The 25,282-nt window shown below is 43.8% G+C and overlaps 2 protein-coding genes across 3 annotated transcripts; one reads left to right on the top strand and one right to left on the bottom strand.

The window, feature by feature from the left end:
* Positions 1–5,587: 5,587 nt before the first annotated feature.
* On the top strand, positions 5,588–9,787 carry hoip (NHP2-like protein 1 hoip). 2 transcript variants are annotated; one of them, XM_089587778.1, is made up of 5 exons: positions 5,588–5,747; positions 6,070–6,190; positions 7,279–7,382; positions 7,541–7,574; positions 9,430–9,787. In XM_089587778.1, exons 1-5 carry the CDS (start codon positions 5,745–5,747, stop codon positions 9,552–9,554), a joined length of 387 nt encoding a protein of 128 aa, XP_089443904.1. In that variant the 5' UTR covers positions 5,588–5,744; the 3' UTR covers positions 9,555–9,787. The 2 variants fall into 2 exon arrangements, with proteins under 2 accessions (XP_089443904.1, XP_089443905.1); XM_089587779.1 differs by having other exon boundaries at positions 5,591–5,747; positions 6,073–6,190.
* Positions 9,788–15,205: 5,418 nt separating this feature from the next.
* l(2)k14505 (ATP synthase mitochondrial F1 complex assembly factor 2 homolog l(2)k14505) lies at positions 15,206–25,182 on the bottom strand. Its single transcript, XM_089587777.1, has 8 exons — positions 24,957–25,182; positions 24,627–24,674; positions 24,393–24,538; positions 22,184–22,281; positions 20,204–20,284; positions 19,496–19,608; positions 17,643–17,758; positions 15,206–15,454 (listed from the first exon to the last, which is right to left on the bottom strand). Exons 1-8 carry the CDS (start codon positions 25,045–25,047, stop codon positions 15,266–15,268), a joined length of 882 nt encoding a protein of 293 aa, XP_089443903.1. The 5' UTR covers positions 25,048–25,182; the 3' UTR covers positions 15,206–15,265.
* Positions 25,183–25,282: the final 100 nt, after the last annotated feature.

The raw sequence follows: 25,282 nt of genomic DNA, 5'->3' as shown, positions 1-25,282 counted from the left end.
TTTGCCATCGTTTTTTCGACGTTTGTAGACAAATGTTTTGAAGTGTTTTTTTTTCTGCACAATAAAAGATGTTTTTTCCTTACGTAGTTCTGAGAGGGTGCACCTTTATGAAAGTCAATAGCTGGGAAACATTCACACCTTTCACGGGAAATGAATACTCGGGCAATCTTTAAACTTGCACCATGCAAGGAGGGGGGGGGACTCCATTTTAGGAATCTGTACACTCCATCCCATCAACCTTAGGGCAGTTCCTTAGGGCATTATTTGGACATTTTCACGAGCCTGCCAGGAATCTGCGGAATGAAGATATGAATATGAAGTAACATACGGTGGCGTAGCCTAGGGTGTTTCGATACAGCTTCTTAGCCTAGCAACGTATCCCACACCTGCATATTGCGACGATAGCTACCACACCTGTGATGATAAGCATACACAAACATTAAAGATTCAGGAAACTTAAAGGTTTACATAACTTTTGACGCGGTTACTTCTTACACCTGGCCCATATTAAATATGTGGGAGGAATTCTGTGTCTAACAAGTTCTGAAATTTTTTCATATCGATCGATGCACAGCACGACTATGCACGTTTCGTTTGACCAGTCTCCCAAATTGTACAGTTGGTTTCATTGCGTCGCAAGTTTTCTGGTCCTCATTTGGATAAATGTGTAGAAATGCTGCACGCAAATGATAACGCTGCACTCGTAACGTACGTATTGCCATCACGAGAACCACACCAGGAATAATTGCTGCGTCATAAAGCGTACGAACTGTGCCCGCGGTTCCTTGGTTCTTCTGCCAACACGATAACGAGTAAAGAATAGCCCAGGTAGCACCGAAACATTGCGATAATGTTACATTTTTGTTACGCTCAAATGTTATTTCAATGTCCTTGATGTCCTTTTTTTCTAATGTTTTTGTAATGTTACATATAAATGTTCGAATAACCTTCCCCAAACATTCATGAAAGATGTAAACAACATAAATGCAACATTCTCGAAAATGGTGAAGCAGCCCCGCACAAGCATGCAGGCCTGCCAGTGGTGACGGCACACAACTTACAACACTTTGCAAGAACCAACAACAAGAGCGACACCTTCTCCACTACACTACAGCACAGCAACTCGTACTCACTCACCTCCAAACGGATATCATGCCGCCGAGCTTATATACTCGCTACTGCGGGATGTCCCATGAGTGACAGTGGGGAATGGGTAATAACTAAAGTTTTGTGACAAAATAATGGGGCTCTTCATGTAATCTATGGCGAGTACTATCTAAGAGATGTGGTTACAAGGTACTGTTAGTGGAAAAACATCTTTACTCTAAGAACAGTGAGAAAATGTCTGGAAATCCGTGCTCGAAATATATTTGCAATGTTGTTTTATAGTTGCGACTCTAACATTATAATAAAATTTAGAAGATTATATTAAAACAATGTTTGTTTAGAATGTGAAAGTAACGTTTCCATATAACTTATAAAATTTATATTAATTTTAATGTTAATGTAAAGTTACTATGCAACATGTAACATTACTCCAACTTACATAACATTTTTATAACACTATTCATATGTTCGGTGCTACCTGGGAGGCCGATTGCGCAAAGCTAGAAAAACGGAAGACGAAAGCAAGAAATCATTTCTGTAAATTGATTTCTTTAACTCAACAAATCGAACTCCGCACTGCGCCCGGAAGAAAGAATAAAATAGACACGTATCGAAATTTTAGAATAGTGAATCGAATATCCTTCTATTCGACTCATCGAACGAATTAAATATTTTCAAACATTATTCAAGTGAAAAATGTGTTGTCAAGTTTCGATTACTTCTCGAAAAATCGATTGAGCTCGAATAAAGCACGCCGTACCTTTCTTCGATGACTGCTTTAAAAAAGTTAGGCAGCGGTGCAACTCTGTTGAACCGAGTTTCACGTAGCGAAAGCCACATAAGCATGATTAAGACTGGTTTACCTTTGGTACGTCTTTTATTGTTTTTTAATTCCCCCCACCACTTCACAGACGCTTATTCCTCTTCATTGACTGGCTTGATGAAGACAAAAACTGATCGATGGTCAGTAGTGCACGGCTCTGGTTTTATATACCCCATACCTGACGTCACAACTGTGAACTGAATCACGTGACACAACGTCATTAACACGCGGCTTTCTTACTGCCTCTCTCGACAAATTGCAAGGTCAAAATTCAACGTCAAATTTCGAGATCAAAGTTCAAGGTCAAATTTCAGGGCCAAATGTCAGTGTTGAAGGTCAAATTTCAAGGAGGAAGGTGGTCCACTTCATGGTTAGGTATATGAGCACAGCAACACTAGCCATCACTTATCTCAAGGTCGTTTCAAGGCGGAGGCTCACGGCGAAATGCGTTCCGGCTATAGTAGTGTAGCTTTTGCTACAAAAAAAAAAAGAAACAGGGCCCATTCCGACGCTGCTCAGCAGAGATCGCTTTACCACGACGCGCTCCCACACGTCGGCTACAAGTCTGGGCGATGCGGCGGGCTCGAGGCAAGTTCCGCAAATCCTGCTTTGATGCCAGATCACGGAGACATGGTTCATGCGCAGTTCACGCCCCACTTATCTGCAGAAATGTGACGCTAGATTATTCACCGTCGTCGTCAGCGGCAAAAGGTAAATTCACTTACGTATAGGGAAACGGTCGTAAAGTTAATATACTGGAAACAATTCGACAGAGGTCTGCCTGGTTATTTAATTTAAGTGATTGGTTTACGGGGTTCAACGTCCCAAAGCGAATCCGGCTATGAGGGACGCCGTAGTGGAGGGCCCCGGAAATTTCGACCAGCTGGGGTTCTTTAACGCGCACTGACATCGCACAGTACACGGGCCTCTAGAATTCCTCCTCCATAGAAATTCGACCGCCGCGGCCGGGAACGAACCCGCGTCTTTCGGGTCAGCAGCTGAGCGCCATATCCACCGCCGCGGCGGCTTCGCGGTGATACAAGTGAGACAAGAACGCCAACCAAAATTGAAAAAGCAGACAAAGTGGATGCCCTTGTGGAAATGAATGTTGAGTTCACACATATAGCTATTCCATAAGTAACTTATAGCGCTAGACCTCATCGCCACAGCTAGCGCCTCGCCGTTATACACAATTATAAGTGTGGTACGAATACTGTAGGAAAGCTAGCGAATATTCGTCAAAATATTCGATTCGTATTCGATTCGATCTTACCAACATTATTCGTTATTTCAATTCGACAGCAAAGCTGCACTATTAGCATTCAATTCTGTTTTGAAAAAGCACTATTCGCACACGCTTACATGATAATTTGTCAAATGTGCCTTCCCACGATGCACGTTGCCCTATTAGTGGCGTCAGTGGTCACCAGTAAAACGAGGATGAAGTGCCCAGCTCGTGTGATGTGCCATTAAGCCTGAGGACATCATCATCATCATCAGGTGCATGTGGTGTCACGAGAACCTCGTCGACATATCCCGCTTCATAAACACTAGGACTAAAGTTATATTAATATTGTAAACTTTGCCCTCACGCCATCAGTAGGGCATGCAGCATAGGGGTGAAGCCGGCTTAACATTTATGAATGGGGTCTATTGAAGCTTGCTCACAAACAACAGGAAGAAATTTTGTCAAGCACGTGCCACACGCGTCATGCGAATACACGCCACGTGCAGAAAACCAGCAAGGGAGAGTTCATTCGTATCTCATTCGTGGGGAACACACAGGGTCCCACCAGTAGTGTGGGGGAAAGGAGCATAAAAAGAGTTCGGCTTCAGCGAACGCTGGCTTGTGAAGGCTGGCCGTTGCTGCCTTCTATCAACATTTTTTTTTCTTTCTTCATGAGTACTTTCTACGCTTTCTATAACTTAAACGCGAAGCAGGGCTTCAAGCAAGCTTCACAGCATGACAGACTTCTTGTGCTAGCGATGCTTCTGCAGCCACACAGCAGGGGCTTTACACACAGCAGGTAAGTGGCGCCGCCTGGCGTAATTTTTGCGAGGTTGATTATGTAGCGTGCGGGTGATCTCAGAGGCCATGTGTGGATACAGACAACGCCGGCGCTCCGCATAGCAGTATCCACAGCATTGCTGCGCCTGCGCGGTTCATAACGTTACAGATCACTATGCGACTGGCAGCATATGCTTTCGATAAGCGAGCGACGCCATCCTTGTAAGGCAAGGAGACGGCAGGCAATACAAATCTGTTCAGCCTGTTAGCAGATGAAAGTTGAGCTAGGAGTAAAGCGCTCTTCAGTGAACGAATAAATCATTACGGAATTAAGCTCCATAAGAGAAAGAAAAAGGGTTGTACATACTCTCGTTATTACCACATGCAAACATCTTTCAAAACCTGCTAGCGATTCTTCATGACTAGATTCCTTGCTGGTTCCATCTGATCAATCTGGTTAGTGGAATAATTCCAAGTCAGGTGCAGCTGAAACTGTTTAAATTTGATACTATATATATGCTGGAATCAACTGAATTGTTCCATAAACTGGTTTGACCATGATATATAGTAATTCTCACCGATGATCACACGATCATCGCGTGCGTACCTCTGAACCACATATCAAAACGGAAGCACCAAACCATCCACACTGCTCGATGACCTCTCTTTTTCTCTGCGAATAAAGTACAAATATGCATGGGCACATGCATGGACCGCCTCTTAGGGGGTCGTTCTGAATAAAAGGTTCTGCATCTGCATGAAGTAACTGCAACAGACGCTAATATGCTTGCTTTGGTGTTGGGTTTAACGTCCCAAAGCGACTCAGGCCATTATGAAGGACGCCGTAGTGAAGGGCTCTGGAAATTTCGACCACCTGGGGTTCTTCAACGTGCACTGACATCGCAAAGTACACTGGCCTCTAGAATTTCGCCTCCATCGAAATTCGACCGCCGCGGCCGGGATCGAACCCGTGTCCTTCGGACTAGACTAACAATGTGAAAATGAGAAATAAAAACGCGCGGGTTCAACGTTGCACGGTGGAACTACTAAACCTCTCACAGCGAAACGTTTGCAAAAGTACTAGAATATGCCGCCCACTGCACCTCGTGCGGTTTCACAGTAAATGACGGAAGACAGCAGTTACCGAAACACAGTACATAAATGATACGTTGGCCGTGTCGGCGGCCAGAACTGACCATTTCTTTAAAATAGATATCTAAAACCTTATCTATGACAAAAGCCAAATGCAGTCCAGAATGTTACCTGTGCGGTGACGGACTGCGTCGCTGTACGATGGCAAATGTCAAAACTAAAGTCAAAACACCCGCTGCTCCCGCGCACAAGCAATGGATAAATGGATAAAAGATAGGCGCGTCCTCTTTGAAATAGGGTGTTGCAGTCGCCATCCTGCTCGACTTTTTTATTTTTGCAGACCGATGCACACGACACCAAACAACACAATTTAAATGTTATTTTATGTCGTAAAAACTAAAAATAAATTGACATGATGTTTAATATTATATCAATTTTTTTCTAGTTCAAAAAAGTAAGAACTTCTGTTAACGTTTCTTTAGTTGCTAAATTTAGCAGTGCATTTATAATATCTGGCAACAAACGTTGTAGTTCTAGAAGTCGTCGTTAGGTGAACATGTGGCGCCAAGAGCGCGACGCTAACAAACAACACGTGGGAATCGCGAGATACACGAGTCATCGGTTACCGCAACTAAAGTTTTCCTGATTGTTAATCCTGTGTGCTGAGCTACAGGTGCCTTGAACAGAAGCTCCTAGCCACCGCGGATTTTCGCAATGGTGAGTTCTGTCCGAATAAGCAGTTTCCAACTTCGCTGACCGCCTGGATAACTCAGGCATCTGCGCCGGTCAGCGTAAGCCTACGACTGCGTCTCTGCGAAATGTCGTTTCCTTTTGGAATTAAGTTCGTTATTAAAAACAAGAAAGAAACATGATATAAGGCAGTCCCATCCTTTGCGTCTCTACTCTGCGATTTGTGGCTTAAGTGATGCTGAGTTGAGCGCGAGCTCGTGCTAAACGTCAGGTTGTCGCACTAGAGCCACTCGCGTTGCATGCTTCTAACGCGCGCGATTCTGTTTTGCACGCGTTCTGTCGTTGACAGCAGGCCGACGAAGTCAACCCAAAAGCTTACCCCCTGGCCGATCCCGAGCTGACGGCGAAGATCCTCAACATCGTACAGCAGGCCACCAACTACAAGCAGATGAGGAAAGGCGCCAACGAAGGTAGGCTGCCACCGATGCTTCGCGCTTGTATGCACGTTCTTTGCTGCGAGGAGGGAGTCCACATGTGGTAGAGCTCCGCAGTGCTTAAGCGTCTCAACTAGCATAGAAAGCTGACGTTGCTGTTTTCATTTTATGACCAGCGAAATGGCTGACGGTCCGCAGATACCAGTGCGTTTAAACGTATGCTTTGCGATGTCACACTTGTTTTCTTCCCTGCTGTCTCTTCGAACTTTTGTAAACCGAGATTATTTTTGCAGGCATTGTGTACCTTTGAATGGCGAAGGCGTGAGGTGTTCATGCCGCTATTTTTTGTTTCATGTACGTTTTTCAGCATCTTCCTTCTAAATGAGAAGGAAGAAAGTGAAATTCGATGCAGTTATTCGAAATTCAGAGGCAATCATGTATGTTCACGCCATGGTTCATATTGTGAGCATGTCAGAGCAATCGGCAATGTTCGTTTACAAACCATAAGCGGGGTTACCTGTAAGTATTCGCAAAGCACTTTGTTTGAAAATGTTAAAGACAAGCAGATGTGCAATCTAGACGTCTTGAAAGCTGGTGCCCTAGTTTGCCAGAACAGTCTCTTATTTGAACAGGGGTGTTCAGTTCCGAAATGAACAATAGGTATGTGCAAGGCATGTAATGTGAAGGGATGATAACATGTTTCCTGAGGGCAGTGTAGTGGTTTGCAAGGGAGGGAAAACGTAGCAGGGGACTTCAGAGAGTTGGTTGGATGAATGCAATTAAGCAGTTTGTGGGAACAGAGCAGCCGCAGTTGGCATAGTACATGATGAATCAGAGGGATTTGGGAGAAGCCTTTTGTCCTGCAATGGACAATTGTTAGTCTGATGATGATGATGTTCAGCTTTAGGGCTTGGAGAGGGAACAGCACCTTACCGATACCTTGAGCGTTCTCGTGCCTCAGCAGCGACACAGACTTGTCCTGAATTCTATCACAACAGAACGGCTAATTCACAAAGCAGCGTCTCAGGGCTGCTTCTGTTCGAAAACCAATGTCGACTGTAAGTGACTGGTAGGAAGGGGTTGAAAAGGGTTAACTGTGCTTTCTTGGTTGCTTCTTTGTGTAGCCACCAAGGCTCTGAACCGTGGGCTTGCAGAGATCATCGTCATGGCCGCTGATGCAACACCTCTGGAGATTCTTCTGCACTTACCTCTTCTGTGTGAAGACAAGGTCTGCTTTACTTCATGTTGCTATCAGCATTCAAAACACTAAGCATGCTCACTTGAATAGCCATTATTTTAATGCCTTTCATCCGACTGCTAAGGGCTGAATACAAATCTCTTCCAAATTCTGAACTTGTCTTTTTTTTCTTCTTCTTTCCATTTCAGAACGTTCCATACGTGTTTGTGAGGTCTAAACACGGTGAGTATTGCCAGTACAGTTGCTTTCAACCTCCTTGACTGCACCTGTCGCTTGTTTGGTGCACTGAATAGCCTAGTGAGTCACAGCGACCTAGAACTAAGCTGTCTAGTTCTAGACAAACTGCTGCGTCAATGTGGTGAATTTCACTGGTCGATTTAAAGTTCAGCAACAAATTTGCATAATAGCAATAGAATGCATTGCATAGCTACTGCACCCTAATTGAACAGTAAAAACCATACTCCAGCAAAGAGCCCAGCAAGAGTTGTTGTGTAAGTATATGTCACATTTTCGTTTTCGGCATTTGCTCCTGAGGTGCACAGCATTTTTCTGGGCTGATACAGCTTTCATAGAAACTTCGTAGTCGAAGAAAAATTCGCCCTGGTTCTGGGATCGAGCCTGGGACCGCCACCTCTCCAGGGCAGTCACTTGGTAGGGCGATGCCGAATATATCAACTCGAAGCGAGAGCAATGTTTACTCCACCTTGGGGAATTCTCTTAAACAAGCATTAGATGAACTTTTTCATGTGTGTGTATGTGTGTCAAGGGGAACTAATGAACTTTTTCAGCTTATCTAAGGTTCCATGTTAGAAGAGTGTAGGCTGTTTCACATGCTAGCGAAAATGCTTGTGATTTCTGCTACCACCACGCAAAAACCTGTTTCAAGTGCTCATAGTGATGAGGTTCCAACAAGCTAGAAATTTTCCACTGCGCCGCGCTACTTTTAGAATTTGCTTAGTTGGTAGCATGCGAATCCTCAGCAAAGCTAGTGTCAGTAACTTAGCAACATCTCTTTCCATGCAAGCACTTTGTTCATCATGCCTTGACCAATGCCGACAGGCAGGCTCTTTCATTGTGTGTTTGTTTATTTGCAATATGAATGTTTGTTTCTTGCCGCTGCGGTGGCTCAGTGGTTATGGCGCTCAGCTGCTGACCCAAAAAGACATGGGTTCGATCCCGGCCACAGTGGCCGAATTTCGATGCAGGCGAAATTCTAGAGGCCCGTGCACTGTGCGATGTCAGTGCACGTAAAAGAACCCCAGGTGGTCGGAATTTGCGAAGCCCTTCACTATGGCGTTCCTCATAGCCTGGGACGTTAAGTTAATGCTTTCAGGCGCCAATTTTTGTTTCGACTGAAATCAATTATTTTTTCATCTATGTAGTATATTCAGGCCTCAAGAAAGGGAATAAAGGGAATTTGTTAGTTTTCGAGCTTGAAAGACCGCAGGTCAGAACGATGTGGAGAATTCCGTACAGTGTCAAATTTGTTAGAAATAGTACCATCGAAATGTTCTCGTGTGTCAGGTAAGCAGCCTAGAGATCGTGGAATCACTTTGTGTTGCGAAGATGCACATTACGCTCGAAATTGAGCAAAAACAATCGATGTTTTCACTCGGGGCAAAATCTGTCTGCACAAAAACGGTGGACAAAGTGCTACCTAGCTCACTGTTATGTGAAAGATTACTTACTGCGTTCGCTACATGGTACAAAAAAGCAACTTTTTGCAACAAGAACGGTGCTGAATTGGACTGAAGTAATGAAATCACTGTTAAGTGCTCCATTTTTCTTAGAAAAAGCTGTAAGTTTCCCGCTTACGCAATTGTGTACAAAGCGCCTGAAAGGGTAAAACATAAAATGTTTGTTTCATTTAATACCCCCTTTTTGTTCGCTCTACAGTTCCATGTGCTATACTAGCAGCTTTATGGGACTATGTAGAATTGACATGTCAACCATGCAACATCTTTTAACGTTACAGCCATGATCAGGGTAAGCATTGACGGCAGTGGTATGATAATCATGTTCCTCTGCGAAGGTTCGTCTGCGGAATGTCATTCACTGTGCCTGTTTTGCATTGCAGCCCTGGGACGAGCATGCGGTGTGTCGCGGCCAGTCATTGCCTGTTCGGTCACAGTCAACGAGGGCTCACAGCTGAAGCCCCAGATACAGACCCTCCAGCAGGAGATCGAGAAGCTTCTCGTCTAGGAACAAGGGGAGAAGATGGCAATGGACTACTCCGCAGTGCATTCCTGCACCACCTTTGTCATGTTTGTGTACCATACCCACAGCGTTAAGTTTTGCTCATCTCCGTGCGGCTTGAGACCAGTGCTGTTAGGAGTTGCTTTTGTTGAAGCCCTGGACGCACCCCGTTCCCTTTTTATTTTTTTTTTTCTGCATGACCATCAGAGGGGTTAATAAACTCTTTAAAAAGAGTGAAAGCCAGAAGTGGTGCCTCATTTGTTTATGCCAGTTACGCCATCTTCCAAGAGCCACAGCAAGGCTCAAGCTGATCTTCCATGTCCCGAGCTGTTTTCTCTGCCCTCCAACCTGTCACATGTCGAATATCGTAAAAGTGAAATGTTTTTCACAAGGACATTTCGTATCTAGACTGATAGGGTGCAAAGAGCTTACATCAGATATGCTTTCTGTTGTACAGCAGCTCAGGATTTCAGGTGTGTGAAGTTCGCTTTGGTGTGTACAGTCTTCACCAAAAGTAACCAGGCAACGGGGTTTGTTTCTTAGGCTAGTAGAGGACCCCTTCAGAAGCTAAATAAGCAAGGTTAGAAGAACTCTTGTCCTCACCTTTCGAGACTTATTGGTCTCTGCGGGTGCCATAAGGGCTACGCTATGCAGCTGAGAACCAAACCCTATTGCCTGGTGGTATTTTTCAAAGACTGCACCTTGCCATACTAAATTAAATTTCACTAACAGTGTCCAGACATTACAGGTGCATGAGATGGCACATTGCATTCGTCTGAATTACACACGTGCCTTATAGACAGACACAGGATAGTTTTTTTTTCAATACAGTCGACTGCAGCTTAAACAGGCATGCAAACGCTAACTCTCAAAGGTGGGAGCTGCGAAGTTCCTTTGTAGAACTGCTGCTGCTTGATAAGGTTTCAGGAGCAAAATTGTACGTCATCACTGGTCTCTGTCAAGAAGTTGGTATTAGTATACTGTGTCCTTGACACATCTTAAGCAATGAGCTGTAACTTTGCCTGCCCCAATTCAATACCGTTCTTAATCTTGTGAGACTGAACACACTGTACACGGCTTTAGTTTCAGCTGGTGTGCAGTGAAGTTTGCAAAAGAACTTTCGAAGAAACATTCAGTAAGCCAGTAGCCAACTAGGATTTCTGGCCTGGGTATCACTTTTAGTAAAAAAAAAGCACTGCTTCACTAGCAATCCTGAAAAAGGCGATGTCTGGCTAAAGCCTCTCAGATGCTTAAATAAAATAAATATGGCCATGACTGGGTTTCGAACCCGCGGCAGAGCGAACACATCAGCTTCGCTGGCCACTGCACGAGAGCACTATGCTATCACCGCAGTTTTTTTTTTTCTTTATTGCATGTAAGAACTTCCGTAGAAAGGAGGAAAACTTCAATCAGACTGGTTCGCGTCTCAAGTTACCGGGCTGCTTAATAGGAGCCCGCCATAGCCCTACCTGCATCCCCATCAAAACATCAAAATTCAGGGAGGCACACACATGCATCTAGGCACGGCAGCCAGCTTGGAGGTTCTTCGCATGCAGCATATACACTCCTCACCAAAGCACACTGTTCACGAAACACAGATTTGGACGATCTTGGTGGCTCGGCATGTCTGTCCATCGTACGGCTTTTCTAAAGAGTGAATAGTCCCATCAACACAAACAGATCATAAGGCACAACAGAGTTTTTGTCAACAGGCAGAAATCTAATAGTGTATGGTGTAATTTCAATGTCCTTTGTAGTTCGTTGTAGTATGCTATCACCGCAGCCGATCACGCCTCGTATTAAACTACAACAACCTCGTTCTGTGCACTGCACATCGTCACCTTCATCAACTTCCATCTGTGCGCAAAAGTCAGAATGGAAAGGAAACTAATATAACTGGCTCCCTGGATCAGTGGACACCTCAAGTCGTGTTTTAGTTGCACGGCGATAGTGAAACAGAGATTTGCGCTGTTTGCAATGACGTTTTTGCAGAAATGTGGCACTGGAGCAATAGGCCACTGACATGGATTCATTAGCTTTGACATTGACAGTGTAGTAGATTCCAGTGACTTTGACAAAAGGAAAGGTGTGTAACTGGCTCCCTGGGTCAGTGGACACCTCAAGAGCACTTTTTTATGGTGCTGCTGTCCACATGCAAAAAAACTGCTTTTGCACAATATTTCGTGCTTAGCAATGAATGCTAAACCACCAGCAGTTTTTTTCTTTCTTTGATTCAAAGCATCAGCACAGTATCCTCGTTTTAAACTGGAATGCTGACTACAAGCAACAAGGGAGTAGCAGAAATGCACACTGCACTGAAAATTGCAGATAGCAACAGTGGTGGCAGCCCGACATAGATAAATTTACCAGCATTTACCCTAGGCAAGTAATAATGCCGAGTAACGGCATGCGCCACCCGAGAGCACAACACATACTCTGCATTTCCCGACATCGGCAGCTATGCAAAACGGAGCAGTTCATAGGATGTCAAAGTGGACAGCATGGTAGATGTCTTCAAGCACTGAAGAGATCCATGACAGAAAGAGCACAGAAGATAAAATTCTTGACAGCTGAAACTGGAATAGAGGTCAGCAGAAAAGCCTCTGTACACCAGCCAATGTTTCTACAAGAAGACTTTTCTTCATCTTTGTTGAAACGGCTGTCAGCATACTGGGGCTATCCTCCAGCCCCACTGTTCTACACTGGCCTTAAAGGGACACAGAAAAAAGAGTGGACAACTAGGCTGCCTTGAAACCATGTGTAAGGTTCATTTCTTTCGAACATCCAGTTTTTATCTTCATTGTTTTTTTATTTTAGACTTAGTACTCACATAGCACATCTGCAATATTGGTGCTTGAAAAAGCTCATCCTTTTCACTTTATTTTTTTTTTTACCCTGTGGACCGTTCACAAGGTTCCAAACTACGAAGCTCGCTCACATCTCCAATGCTGTTTCAGTCTAACCCTGCCACTTCCTGATAAAGGAGACAGCCCCCGTTTTGGGTTTCTTGTGCAGATCATCTTGGGGCAGCTAAACAGCTTGCATTTCATGGTTCGTTGCTGTAAACAAATTCTGCTTTGTAAGCCATGCTTGAGTGCCATTCTTTAACAAAGTACCGCACTGAATGCAAAGCACACTGACTCGCACGTAGACGCTGCTCAAAGAGAGCCTTAAGTGTGGTTTCTTCCTCCTGAGATGTTCCCTGAAAAAGTTTCTTTTCCAAAGCACCTTCGCCTTTGTGTTTTAACACCAGCTGTGGGAGCTTCCGTCCACGCCATACAATGACATGGAGATACTGTGGATAGGAGCTGCATTTAATTCAGTGGTTCACTGCACTGCCTGCACCGGTTAATGGTGCACTGCACTCAAGTCCTCGATTCACAGTGCCCCTTGCACCGCCACCGTATCCCAAGCAGCACAAATTATTGGCCCAATATTGGAAACTTGCCTTTGCCAATACATTTCCAATATTGGGCCAATGAGATGTGCTGCTGGGGTAGATTGAGCTAGGTGCCGCTGTGGTGCACAGAACCAGTTAGCAAGGAGGTGCAAGAAAGCTGTACACGTGCAGACAGCACTTCTGATGCACTGCACCTACACTGTGAATCTGGGCCTGTACCACGCTGGTACCAGCAGCACCTTTTCAGTACCGGTGCGATGAACCGGCGCAGAATCGAATGCAGTTATTCTTGCCATGCAATGCGGTGCACGCAATGCAAGTAGAGTGCAAAGCACATCACTGTGCCACGTGAGGTTGAGTGAGAAGGACAGAAGTATGGTAAGTCATTAATACAAAAGTGTGATGATTCTCTCTGATTCAAATGACTTTTGAGTCCTCTATCTTGCATTGATGGGAAACTACCTTTTGGATTTCAAAACGATGCCAGCACTGACAGGGTTGCATGACAAGTATGAAAATGAGCATGGCTTTCTAATAAATCCTTTGTCCATACCAATACAGATGTAACAAAATGAGTCCACCACACAAACGTTCAATTTCTTTACTTGCGATAATGGAATTTTGCAAAGCACACTTTTATATATCGTATCCTAGAAATCTTGATGTTACTATTTACGACAATACTGCAACATAAATGAAGTTTCAGAATTTCATTTTGCTGCAGTGTGAATCACTAGAGAACAGACATGTCGAAGTATGGCACAACTCAATGTTGAGAATGTTCCCAGCGGCAAAAAAAACAACAGTGTCGAAAAAATTAAGCCACATGTTCGCTAACAAACTGCTAACAGTGCAAAGCCTTAACACAGACTGCCTCAAATGGACAAATGGACTGTCACATTGGACTGTCTCGGAACCGAATTAAAGCCCATGACAAAGACCAATGTATAGATAGTATGTAGAGAATTACTCGAAATTCATATTTCAAGGCTTTGAATAACTACCAGGATTTCACGAGTTCCTTTACCTTTTAAGGAGCACTTACCTTACATTTCAACATTAACATTTTAAGGAACACTTTCAGGATTTCTGCATTTGATTTTTAAGCTTGGTTAAATTTGAATTTATGACTTTTCGTCGATCTGTTTACATTTTTTCAATTCTGAATTCAAACACAGGATTTTTATGCTGGCATTGAGAGCATTAGGAACACTGTGATCACTGACTGGAAGTGGCAACTTGGTCTAGCCTCTTGCCCCAACTGTCACTTCCTCTATGGTAATCTACAGCTTATCTTTTCCTTTATCCTATCACTATTTATCACTATATTATCACTATTGATTACCCCCATTATCCCCATTCAGCTCTTCTCTCTTGGATATGCCATCATCAGCCTTCATTCGCACTTTCCTTTTCCTTCTCTTCCCTTTCCCCTGTGTGGAGTAGCAGGCCAGGGCCATGTCACCACCGGCCGACCTCTCCACCTTTTTCCTTTCATTAAAATTCCTTTCTCTCTCTCTCTATTCTCTCTTGGCATGGCTGGCTGGAGCCTTCCGCTCCGGAGGACCAACCGGCCCTGGTCCGTCAAGCCGTCAACCTGCAGGTCGCTTAATTTGCTGCCCAAATAAAGTGTTATATGACTACTATTACAAGCCTCAGAGATCCACACACACACATTCCAGTTTAGTTGTGAAAATGGCCTCTTACCGAGATACCTGTCTTTCGTTCTTTTGGCCTTCCTAGCTTATGGAAACTAAAAAGCAGCCCCTCTGTCACTACAAAAGTGGTGTTCAATTGATACAGGCCAACCTTAATCCGGCCTGTGTCCCCTTAACAAACACATTACTTATTCACTCAGTGGTTATGGTGCTCAGCTGCTGACCCGAAAGACGAGAGTTCCATCCTGGCCACGGCAGTCGAATTTCGATGGAGGAGAAATTCTAAAGGTCTGTGTACTGCGTGATGTCAGTGCACGTTTTTTAAAGAACCCCAAGTGGTCGAAATTTCCGGAGCCCTCCACTACGGCGTCTCTCATAGCCTGAGTCGCTTTGGGACGTTAAACCCCATAAACCAACCAACAACCAACATTACTTGTTCATAGTAGGGTAGTCATAAGTACATAAGTTTTCTGACATTCTACCCATATTGAAAAGCTAGAGATATGAGCCTATTCTAAGCCGATAGTATCATATAGGCACACAACATGCACTAACATGTATCAATGCGCCTTTAATGAACTTGCTGAGTTATCTGAGACTGCTACTGACGGAGTTTATTAATTAACTGACACAGAGCTAAGATGACAACAAGAAACCTATCAGGATCTTGTCAGGTCACCTCTGCACACCTCCCCCGGTGTCTGAGCCTGTTTCGCTGCACCTGACTTGGTGACCACGCTGGACGACTCCGAGGTCAGCTGCACGAATAGCACGGCCGCCGCCACCCGGCTCAACACCTGCTCACGGTCCAGGTCGTGGGCCCACTCCACACTGCCCCAGCGACTTGTCTGCGGTTCAGCGGCGAAAATCGGCAAGAAGAAAATTAGATCCACCACTGATGCCAGCCATAGTGTCTCAAAATAAAACACCTACAGACAAACAAACACCATTTCTTTCACTGTCCACACCATGCAGACAACACCCATCTGAGTAATGCCAGAATAAACTGGAATAGCACAAAAAATTCACATGAGCTAGAACACTGTGTCTTGTGCATTTCTAGATTTGCCCATTGGGACAACTGATGTGATTCATGTCTTGACGTTACATTATATCTAGCAGCCGCCGCGGTGGCTCAGTGGTTATGGCACTCGGCTGCTGACCCTAAAGACCCGGGTTCGATCCCAGCCACAACAGTTTAATTTCAATGGAGGTGAAATTCTAGAGTACCGTGTACTGTGCGACGTCAGTGCACGTTGAAGATCCCCAAGTGGTCGAAATTTCCAGAGCCCTCCATGACAGCGTCCCTCATAGCCGGAGTCGCTTTGGGACGTTAAACCCCCATAAACCAACATTACATCTAGTGCCTGGTTGCAACCAGTACTATCATAGACAAGTTGGAAAGGGTACAGAAACGCACTGCAAGGGTTATGACAGGGAATTATAACTGCCGTTATAAAGAGCTCAGAAATTCGCGACAATATTGGGTGGAAAACTTTGGCTATCCAGAGACAAATCTGCAGGCTGAACTTCCCGTGTAGTATATATAGTGACTGCGCCGGTATTAATAAAAGCACTTATTCAAAGCAGCCACATGAGAGATTAGACAGCACAAAGATTAAGAGTTATCTATGCTGTATTAATGTATTCAAGTATTCATTTTTCCCTAACACAATTCATGACTGGAATAAGCTTTCAAATGATGTGGTGTGCGCACCCAATTTTCAAACGGTTATTTAAATGATAACGTGATATACCTTATGTCATGTTATGTTATCGTTGATACTAACTAGTTATGAATTCATTTTTCTTGTTTCCATATGTTGTGTTACCTTGCTGACGTCTTCCCAATATCGTCTTTGCATGTGATATTGTATGTCGTTAATCTCCTACAATAATTCCACATGGGTGCTGTAGGTACTTGCAATAAATGAATAAATGATAACCTGTCATGGACTTCAAATGCAATTCATAAAAGCTCTTGTCATTTGGTTTTACCCAGTTTTGTTTGATTTAAGTCAACAGCATGTCTCTTATATGCTGCGTATGTTATTACAATCTAAATCATTAAAACGAAGCACCAGACAAAAAAATGGCTTCGGGGCTCAAGAAAATACCGCAGACGGCCACAAAAGGCAGCTGGGTAAGATGAGATGCTTTCTTAGTTCTCGAATAACCATGCTACACGGCTTTAGCATACTCGACACAAAAGCAGCAACCAACTACATAAACAGTCGACAACAAAACACGCATCTCGAGGACCGCCGAATGCGTACATAAAGAAACATATGACGCTTATGGCATGCACTGCTCATGGGACCAGTTTTTCACAAAGTGCAGGCGATTCACAAGAATCATAAAAGTTACGCCTCAGCAAAAAATCCGTCATTTACAATACACAAAAACATCCCTGTCACCTTTGTACACTATCATCCTTCTGCTTAAGCTGCCATTTCACCCAGTTTTGCACCAGACCATGTAGTGGAGTTGTACTACTACAGTCCCAGCACTTCAAAGCTCTGAATAGATGAGACGGGAAGTTCTTCTCAACTGCTGAAAAGGCCAACATTTTTCACTGTACTCTTCTCCCCACAAAGCTTCCTTTTCTAGATTACACACCTCACTGCAGAAATGAAACACTAAATGTAAAAGGTCCTCAACACAGCCACTATATGTTGTAACATTTCATTTCATTTTCCATTCTTTTGGTCTTATGCGATCGGCTGCGGCTTCCCCATGACAAAGGCTGCACCGGACGGCACCGATGACAGGGAGCCAAAAGGAATACGAAATGAGACTAAACACAGACCATGATGTTTGACTGGACCACGCTAGAATTGGTGTTGGTGTCTCCACTTTGCACACAGAACAACAAACAGCAGAAGTGCCTTGGCACTTCTGAAAAAAGTCCACTCTCACAATCATCCCATAATTCTTCATCTCGTTAGTCATAAAAATGCTCCGTACAGGTAAGCCCAAGTGCATGACATTGTAACTACAATGAGAAAACGGAGCAGGAAAGCGGCAATAACACACCTGAAACTCGCTCTCCAGCCTCGCAAGTGAGACAGCTTGTTCAACCGTCACGTACTGTGCCGTGGCTGCTTGGAAAAGGATTAGGGACTTGAGGCTCTCTGTGCCATACTGGATGCCTGGAAGATTGCACAACAAGGCTTAGGCGAAACAGCTGCACCTCTTCCAGTACGTTTTCGTTTCGCTGACCACGATCACATAGAAAAACTGCCATTCTGCATTTGTACACCTGACAGCACAGATTTGGTGCTCTCTCACCTGGTTATTACACCAAAGAAGCAAAGAATGGTGCTCTCAAAATGAAGATTTATTAGCTTAGTGGGCAGAAATAAAAGTGAGGCACTGTAAATTCAAGCCTGGGATCGATTTGCTAACAAGTGTGAGCAAAATAAACAACAATGAAACGAATTTACACAAACAACTACACCCAAACAACTACACCAGTGGCTTCAGTGTCAACCAGCTGCGAAGACCATACAGTGCATTAGTGTCGCCTACTGAGCTGAATCACACTCAAGGGAAGAACACTGCTTGAATATGACCTAGCGCAACACAGCTGAGACGAAAGATTCAAGTGAAAGTAATGACCGTATCCCTTCGACAGACACATTCACAGATTACCGCTACTGATAGTACAGTTTGCATTTTGACAACTGGTTTGGTTTGGTTTATGGGGCTTAACGTCCCAAAGTGACTAAGGCTATGAGAGACGCCGTAGTGGAGGGCTCCGGAAATTTCGACCACCTGGAGTTCTTTTAACGTGCACTGACATCACACAGTCCACGGGCCTCTGAAATTTCTCCTCCAAAGAAATTCAACCGCCGCAGCCGGGATCGAACCTGCATCTTTCGGGTCAGCAGCCGAGCACCATAACCACTGAGCCACCGCGGCAGCTCACATTTTTTCTTTTTTTTGACAACTGAGGCAACATTAAAGTCAGACTACTATCCTAGCCTGAAGCGCTGCACAGAATACTAATAACCTATCAAACAATTACATCAAGCTTTGAAATTTTTGCCACAATACCGCGCGGAAAATGAAAATGACATGGCAGAAAGCCTTCAATAGTTAGTTTCTTTCTTAAATCTGCGTTTTTTTTACTCTACTTTTTGGATGAATGCCACTACTTACGTTAAAGAAATGGAAGATGGACAGTGGCAGTGAAATTTACGTACAAAAAATTACCAGTCTACCTCATCTTGCAAGATTAGAAATACAGAACTCCTGCTTTACCAGGAGTTTCGTTAACAGTAAAGCCTTTTCACCCTTTCCAGATATTGTGCATGTTTACAACACCATGGAGAATGTGAACAACAGATCAAGCACGTCCTGTGCCCAGCTCAATTGGACACAGCACGCAAGAGCCAAAAGGAACAATGCGAAGTAACCCTAACATAAATTGTCAGCTGGCCACAACACAAACCGCTGTTCACAAACTCTGTTAATCATCATCATCATCAGCCCGACTACACCCACTGCAGGGCAAGGGCCTCTCCCATGCCTCTCCACCTTGTCCTTTGCCAGTTGCGGCCACCATATCCCCGCAGACTTCTTAATCTCATCCTCCCACCTAACTTTCTGCCGCCCCCTGCTACGCTTGCCTTCTCTTGGTATCCACTCCGTTACCCTTACGGACCAGCGGTTATCTTGCCTTCGCATTACACGCCCTTCCCAAGCCTGTTTCTTCCTCTTGACTTCGACTAGAATGTCATTAACCCGTGTTAATATCACATTGCTATGGCACAAAAGCGCACCCCTCCCAAACAAAAGGCCTCAGCGACTGCAGGAAAAAGCAAAGCCTGTACTGTATCCGAGCAGTGCGATTCACCTGTGTAGCAGAGGTGTTGTTTTATTACCTGTTAGGCCCCACAGCGAATACGACATCAGATGCTTGAACACAACGTCACACACTTGTTGGGGCAGTTCTGACATCATCAAGTCACTCTTGGCCTCCAACTTCACTGCAAACCTTGTGAAAAGATGAAAAAACAACAATAAGTTACACAACTCACACTTGGCCCATGTCCTAGCAGGTCAGAAATGAACATTTTAACAGAAATCTCTCAGGTTGGGAGATGAGCTGAGTATAGGATGCATTACACCAAGACAGCAACAATGATTTCATCACAACATATAGAAGTTTAACAAAACTTCTGTTTGGGCTAGATGGTGCATAGCTTATTTTGAAATGAATTCAAGCGCACAACAACACGCACACGAGATTAGCACCTGTCATGTGTCTTTCCTCTCTTGTGTGCGTGTTGTTGTGCGCTTGAATTCATTTCAAAATAAACATATGGAAGGACCATGAAGGCAGTACTTTTTAACATTACTGAGATTAGCCTTTTTTTACCTTTTTCCTGAAGCCCTCTTTCTAAGACGAACTACTGTTCACATCCTTGAAATTCAAACATTCCTTTCAGTCCTCTCATTTCTACCAGACATGCCCTAAAGAAGAGGCCAGCTTGTTTTGAAATGCCGGACGCCTAAAATTTTTTAGAACTGTGGTTAAAGTTATTTGATTTCAGAAGCAGCTAAAAAGAATAAAAGGGCTCTCAGCTCACCTCTCTTCATACCAACGCAGCAGAGGATCCCATCTTTCCCTCTGCAGTATGACTAGCTCATCGGGCTCTTGCATTCGATAGCTGGAAGTGTCAGAAAACATCACCAAAACTATTATGTTTCTTACTGTATGAACAGTAGTACTTTTTTCTACAGAATTTCAGTCAGCAAACCTCACTAAAAGATAAGACCTCTGCAGAAATTTCACAAAAAAGGCTCACTAACAAGAAACCAACTTACACAAAGGTGAACACTCTATACCAGAAACCACAGTACATAAAGAGTGAGATTGGGGACAGCGCAGATTCATGGCAGAGAATTCACAAGAAACAAATGAAAGGAAAAAATTGACACCACTGAAAAACTTATTAGCTTCTGCATTGTTGCCTCAGCTTCCTACTAAATCTACCATAAGTGGATCACCTATTGAGTAGGGGTGTGCGAATATCAAGTTTTTCGAATACGAATCGAATACGAATACTTAGTTCCGAATATCGAATATCGAATAATCAAGGACAGACGCATTTAATCACTACAAAACATTTATTTGGGCACCCAAGAACATCACAGTTCAACTATCGATGATTAAATGAACACAAAAGGTGTGTGTGGCTGCACAAAAAGTATCAAAGTCTCGAACATTATTCTTAGAAGAGTGGAAATATCAGAGAATATGGCTAGTACACAGCATTGATTAAGACTAGCTTGCCATCAGCACAAAAGCGCGTTGCTGGGATGAACATGAAAGGTTGTCGTGAAGGAAAACCCGCTGCTCCACATGGTCAGGCAGAAGTAGTTCCGTTCTGGCTGAGACGACTCCTCCAGCCACAGAAAATGCCCTCTCACTTGGCACTGACCTGGCACGTATTGCGAGGTACTTCGTGCACAGTTCTTACTATACCAGCTTCGCAGGTATAGCCTTAAAAAAGCTCACCAGCGTAGTCAGCTACGGCATGGCCCTTGGAGGAAGAAATAATTTTCCTTCCGTGTAGGCGCCGCCATGTTGTTATGTATCTGTCGATAGGGCTTGCGGACCGAAATGAACGCCGGTGCTCACAATGAATATTCGGCTAGATACGATTATTCGCGTCGGGTCGAATATTCGAAACAACACGAATACTTGGATTTCGAATCGAATTCGAATACTAAAAATATAATATTCGAAATATATTCGAAAATTTCGAATATTCGCACACCCCTACTACTGAGATGTTAGCTGAACTACATATCTCAAACGGCCAAGTCACAACCTCGAAATTGGTATAACGTTCCAGGTGCCCGTGCTATGTCAGGTAAACCAGCAAGTGTAGAAACTTGCAATAGCACAAACTAAAATATAATTCAAGCCCTAAAGGTACTGACAGAATTCCTCCAAACACCTCAAGTAGTAGTACATGCTTCCTATGTATCGCTGTTAAGATCAAAAACCCTCCCAAGACGTAGACATACTTGCATAAAATTTTCTGGGATGGCCCTTACAATCTTGGGCACACTCGTTTCAAACAATGTTAAAAACGGTAAGACAAGAGAGGCATGGGGAGGGCAAAGTCATAGCAATCGAAAAATTCCAGACGTATAGACTGGTTTTCGGTTCATCAGCACAAGCAAAAGAAGGCTCTACCAAATATGAAATGCCAGCACAAAATGCCATCTCCTATCTGTCTCCCAGCATCAGCTACATATTCAAAGTCTGCTATTTTTGTCTTGTTTTTCACTGCTTCTAGATTCTTTTCAAATCACTAGACAACTTCTGGAATGCCACATGTGAAAACTTGCAAACAATGGCATGAACTTGACTGTGACATTTGCTGTTCTAAGTAACATGAATAGATTTAAAAGTGGAGCTGTAAATATACCTCACGCAAACAATACTTAGCTTTGAAAATCCCAGCATGCTATTACAAGTGGCAATGCATATATACTTTATGCACAAAATCAGTGACAAGCCAGAGAGCCAGGATGTACACTACGAAAAAACTGACCAGAGTGTGTCCGACTCCAAGAACTCGAGAATCTCAGATGCCATATCTTCCTTCGTCTTTTTGGAAGGGTTGTCGAGCACTGTGTTGCAAAGCCCAGTCTGAGCAATGGAAGCGTCAAAATTGAGGACAGTGAATTCATCTTATCAGTAACATGCTGAATGTGTGGCCTATAGATTCAACAAACTACCAAAGAAGGTAACGATTTTGACGATGTGTGTCTATAGATATTCTGCAATGTACACATTGTTCACTGAATACTGGGATCAAACACACCATTCTTCAGAAAAAGGATCCCAAAGCATATCTTCTACACGAGTAAAAAAAAACACACTGTAAACTGCTAACATTTCACTACAGCTATTTGGATCATAGAAAGACAAGAAACTGGCGAAAACAAGTAGAAATGATAAGAAGAAAGCCACATTTCTTTGCCTGCTTTTTAAAATAAGGAAAGCAATGAATATTGATTTTATATCGATTCGTGCAATACCAGCACCTGACAAAAAATACACTCAGCAGATTCGGACAAAGGCTTATACGTGTTCCGAAAAGCAATATACGGCTCAATGTGGTAGCGGTCCATACAGATATTGTGTGAATCTAAGCGCTTTGATCTAAAAGCAAGGGCCATTTTTTTCAGGCTAACAGGAAAACAGGAAATCCCACATTAACTAACCAATTCGGAAGAACACATCAGGTTAGTTTAGTCTAATGATGGAGCCACTGCTCACCCCTTCTTTTTTTTTAGTGTCTATTTTTCATGCCAGGCCATCTGAAGCAATATCGACAGGGTTTAAGAGAAAAGCCTGTCTATGCAGGGCTATAAATCCTATCTATGCCAATTGCTATTCTGTTCATTTCCACTGACATCCCCCGCATAGTGACCAAAGAAGGCACAGAAACAGACGGCGCTCTTACATACTGCTTAATCCTATGATCCCATACAATGGAGCATCTGATGACACATAAGCTAGCAGTAGCCTGCAGCTGCTTTCTTAATTTAACTCAATTATGCGGCATGACCAGCTTGGGGCTAGAGTACCATGAAATTCCAAGTTCCCACCTAATCGAACTTTGTGTGGTCTGTTTGGCTTGGGCAACCCTCTTGAAATGCTTCCAAGCACAGAACGCAATACCTCTTTAGTGGGGCAGTCTTGCACCTCGGTTTTCACGCTTATCCCTGAATTGTTGAAAAGTTTTTTCCGGTCCACTGTTGATCGGAGAAATATCAAAGGAAGCGGTTTCTTCGAAGTTAAGAACAAATTTCATTTTTAATTCTGGATTAAACTTGAAGGAAAAGACAATGATTATGCTTTTCACAGGTATATAGGGAGTAATCGCTGACTACTTGCTAATAGAGTTACACTTCATATTGCTTCGACTCAACTCGTACCAGTGCCACTATGAAAAGCCCCTCCCCCCTTTCATCTCTCCATAAGAGTGGGGATCCTTTCACATTTTCCCACCAACAGAGCTCACCGAGCCAAGTAGAGTGACGTCTTTGAACAAGTTCTATTGTAGCAGGTGCTCTCTTTAAAGCATCCCAAGATGCCAAGCACTGTTGTGCCAATCTCTCACATGAAAACTTTGAGCTTCTTGCTTGCTTTTGCAAAGCAGTGCCACGCACTGCTTGAAACATTTCTTTCATTGCAGACAATCACCACTGGACTTCTCTCATGAACGACTTCCGTCTGTTCTTTGGGTCACACATTATATGATCCAACCTCAGGTTTGTGCTTGAATTCCAATCTGCTCAAGCCATCCATGCTCAAGCCATCCATGCTCAAGCCATCCAAATAAATGACAAACTCCAGTATGATTGCATCATAGGTCCAGATATTATTTGAGTAGCAGCAAATACCCTGTACTCACATTTTGTGCCATATACATAGCTGCTTATGCATCTCCTGCAGGTATCCTAGCCTCCTTGTTGATAGCGCGCTATGTTTTTGTTTTGCTTGTTTTTCAATATGTTTGTGGACCCCTGTACTTGAACTCTCGCTTGCCACTGCACAATAAAAATATTCACAAGAAAACCTGCCTGAATACCGACCATACAGAATATGGTCATCCTTTTTTTGCTGAAGTCCGGCTACGTACTACAGTATAATTCATCTTAAAAGACTGAAATAAATGACCTACTGTGCTTTTGCCGTACGTTAAACGCACAGAACACGCACATTATTAGTAGCCCATGACAGCAACTGACCAGATGCATTTCATTTGGATTGATTTCCGCCTGCTGACAATCCCATTCTGTGGCAATGGCAACTGCCAGGGCTTCGTTTGGAACCAGCATCAACTTTCCCAGGGGTGTCTTGAGTTTTCTCTGGTCGAGGCAAACTTCGAACTGATCTGCAAGAGTTGGAAGTGCAAGATCTGATCTCTGACCTGAAACTGAAACTTTAACACAGCACGGCTGTTTGTGGTTACAGGCGCTTACCACCGGATCGGACAATGCTGACTTGCTTGTAAAACCGCTTCTTTTTGGCTGCATAAAAAGAGAGAACCGAAACTGAGCGCTTAAGTGCATATAACTGCAGCCCGGTAACGCTCAAATTCGCAGCTAACGGCACTCTGTCAACACCGAGCGCTCAAGCTGCAAAAATTCCGGTTTTCGCAGTACTCTGACCGCTTCAACATCCAAAATTCTCAGAAAAGTGGGGTGTCCTGCAGTTCGAACTTTTCACTAATCTGAACGGATCAGAAACTCAAGCAACCCGATCAAACTCATTGAATTGGGCTACAAATTCACAAAATTTCCCGCCGTTACCTGGATAAAATCTCTTCGAATGATGCCCACCGATCACAAATGCCCTCGCAACTAATAATGTGCGACCTATTTTGCACGTGTACCCAATCATTTCTCGACCGATTACAAGCGAACCACGTTGAATAAGCTGCCGGCGAAAGAAGCCGCCAAGATCAATCCACTTTGTACAATTGTAGCAGAGCACCGACAACTTTTTCCGGACTCGCTACAGAGAACTATGGAGCGCTGCGGACGACAGCTTTTAGTTACGTAAGCCACTAGTTCGCAAAAACTCCAGACAATTCCAGCAACGAGGAGTCCAATTCGGGGACAAAAATCTGGAATAA

This window comes from Amblyomma mixtum, chromosome 4 (genome assembly GCF_055824585.1).
Source record: "Amblyomma mixtum isolate Tamu chromosome 4, ASM5582458v1, whole genome shotgun sequence".
NCBI classification, from domain to species: Eukaryota; Metazoa; Arthropoda; class Arachnida; order Ixodida; family Ixodidae; genus Amblyomma; species Amblyomma mixtum.
The sequence above is the reverse complement of the archived record's forward strand: the minus strand, read 5'-3'. Positions and strand labels throughout refer to the sequence as shown.

Excerpts from the sequence above, each read along its gene's own strand:
- hoip (XM_089587778.1), top strand. Across the intron at positions 7,383-7,540 it reads CTCTTCTGTGTGAAGACAAG|AACGTTCCATACGTGTTTGT; the intron begins GTCTGCTTTACT and ends TTTCCATTTCAG. Across the intron at positions 7,575-9,429 it reads GTTTGTGAGGTCTAAACACG|CCCTGGGACGAGCATGCGGT; the intron begins GTGAGTATTGCC and ends TTTGCATTGCAG.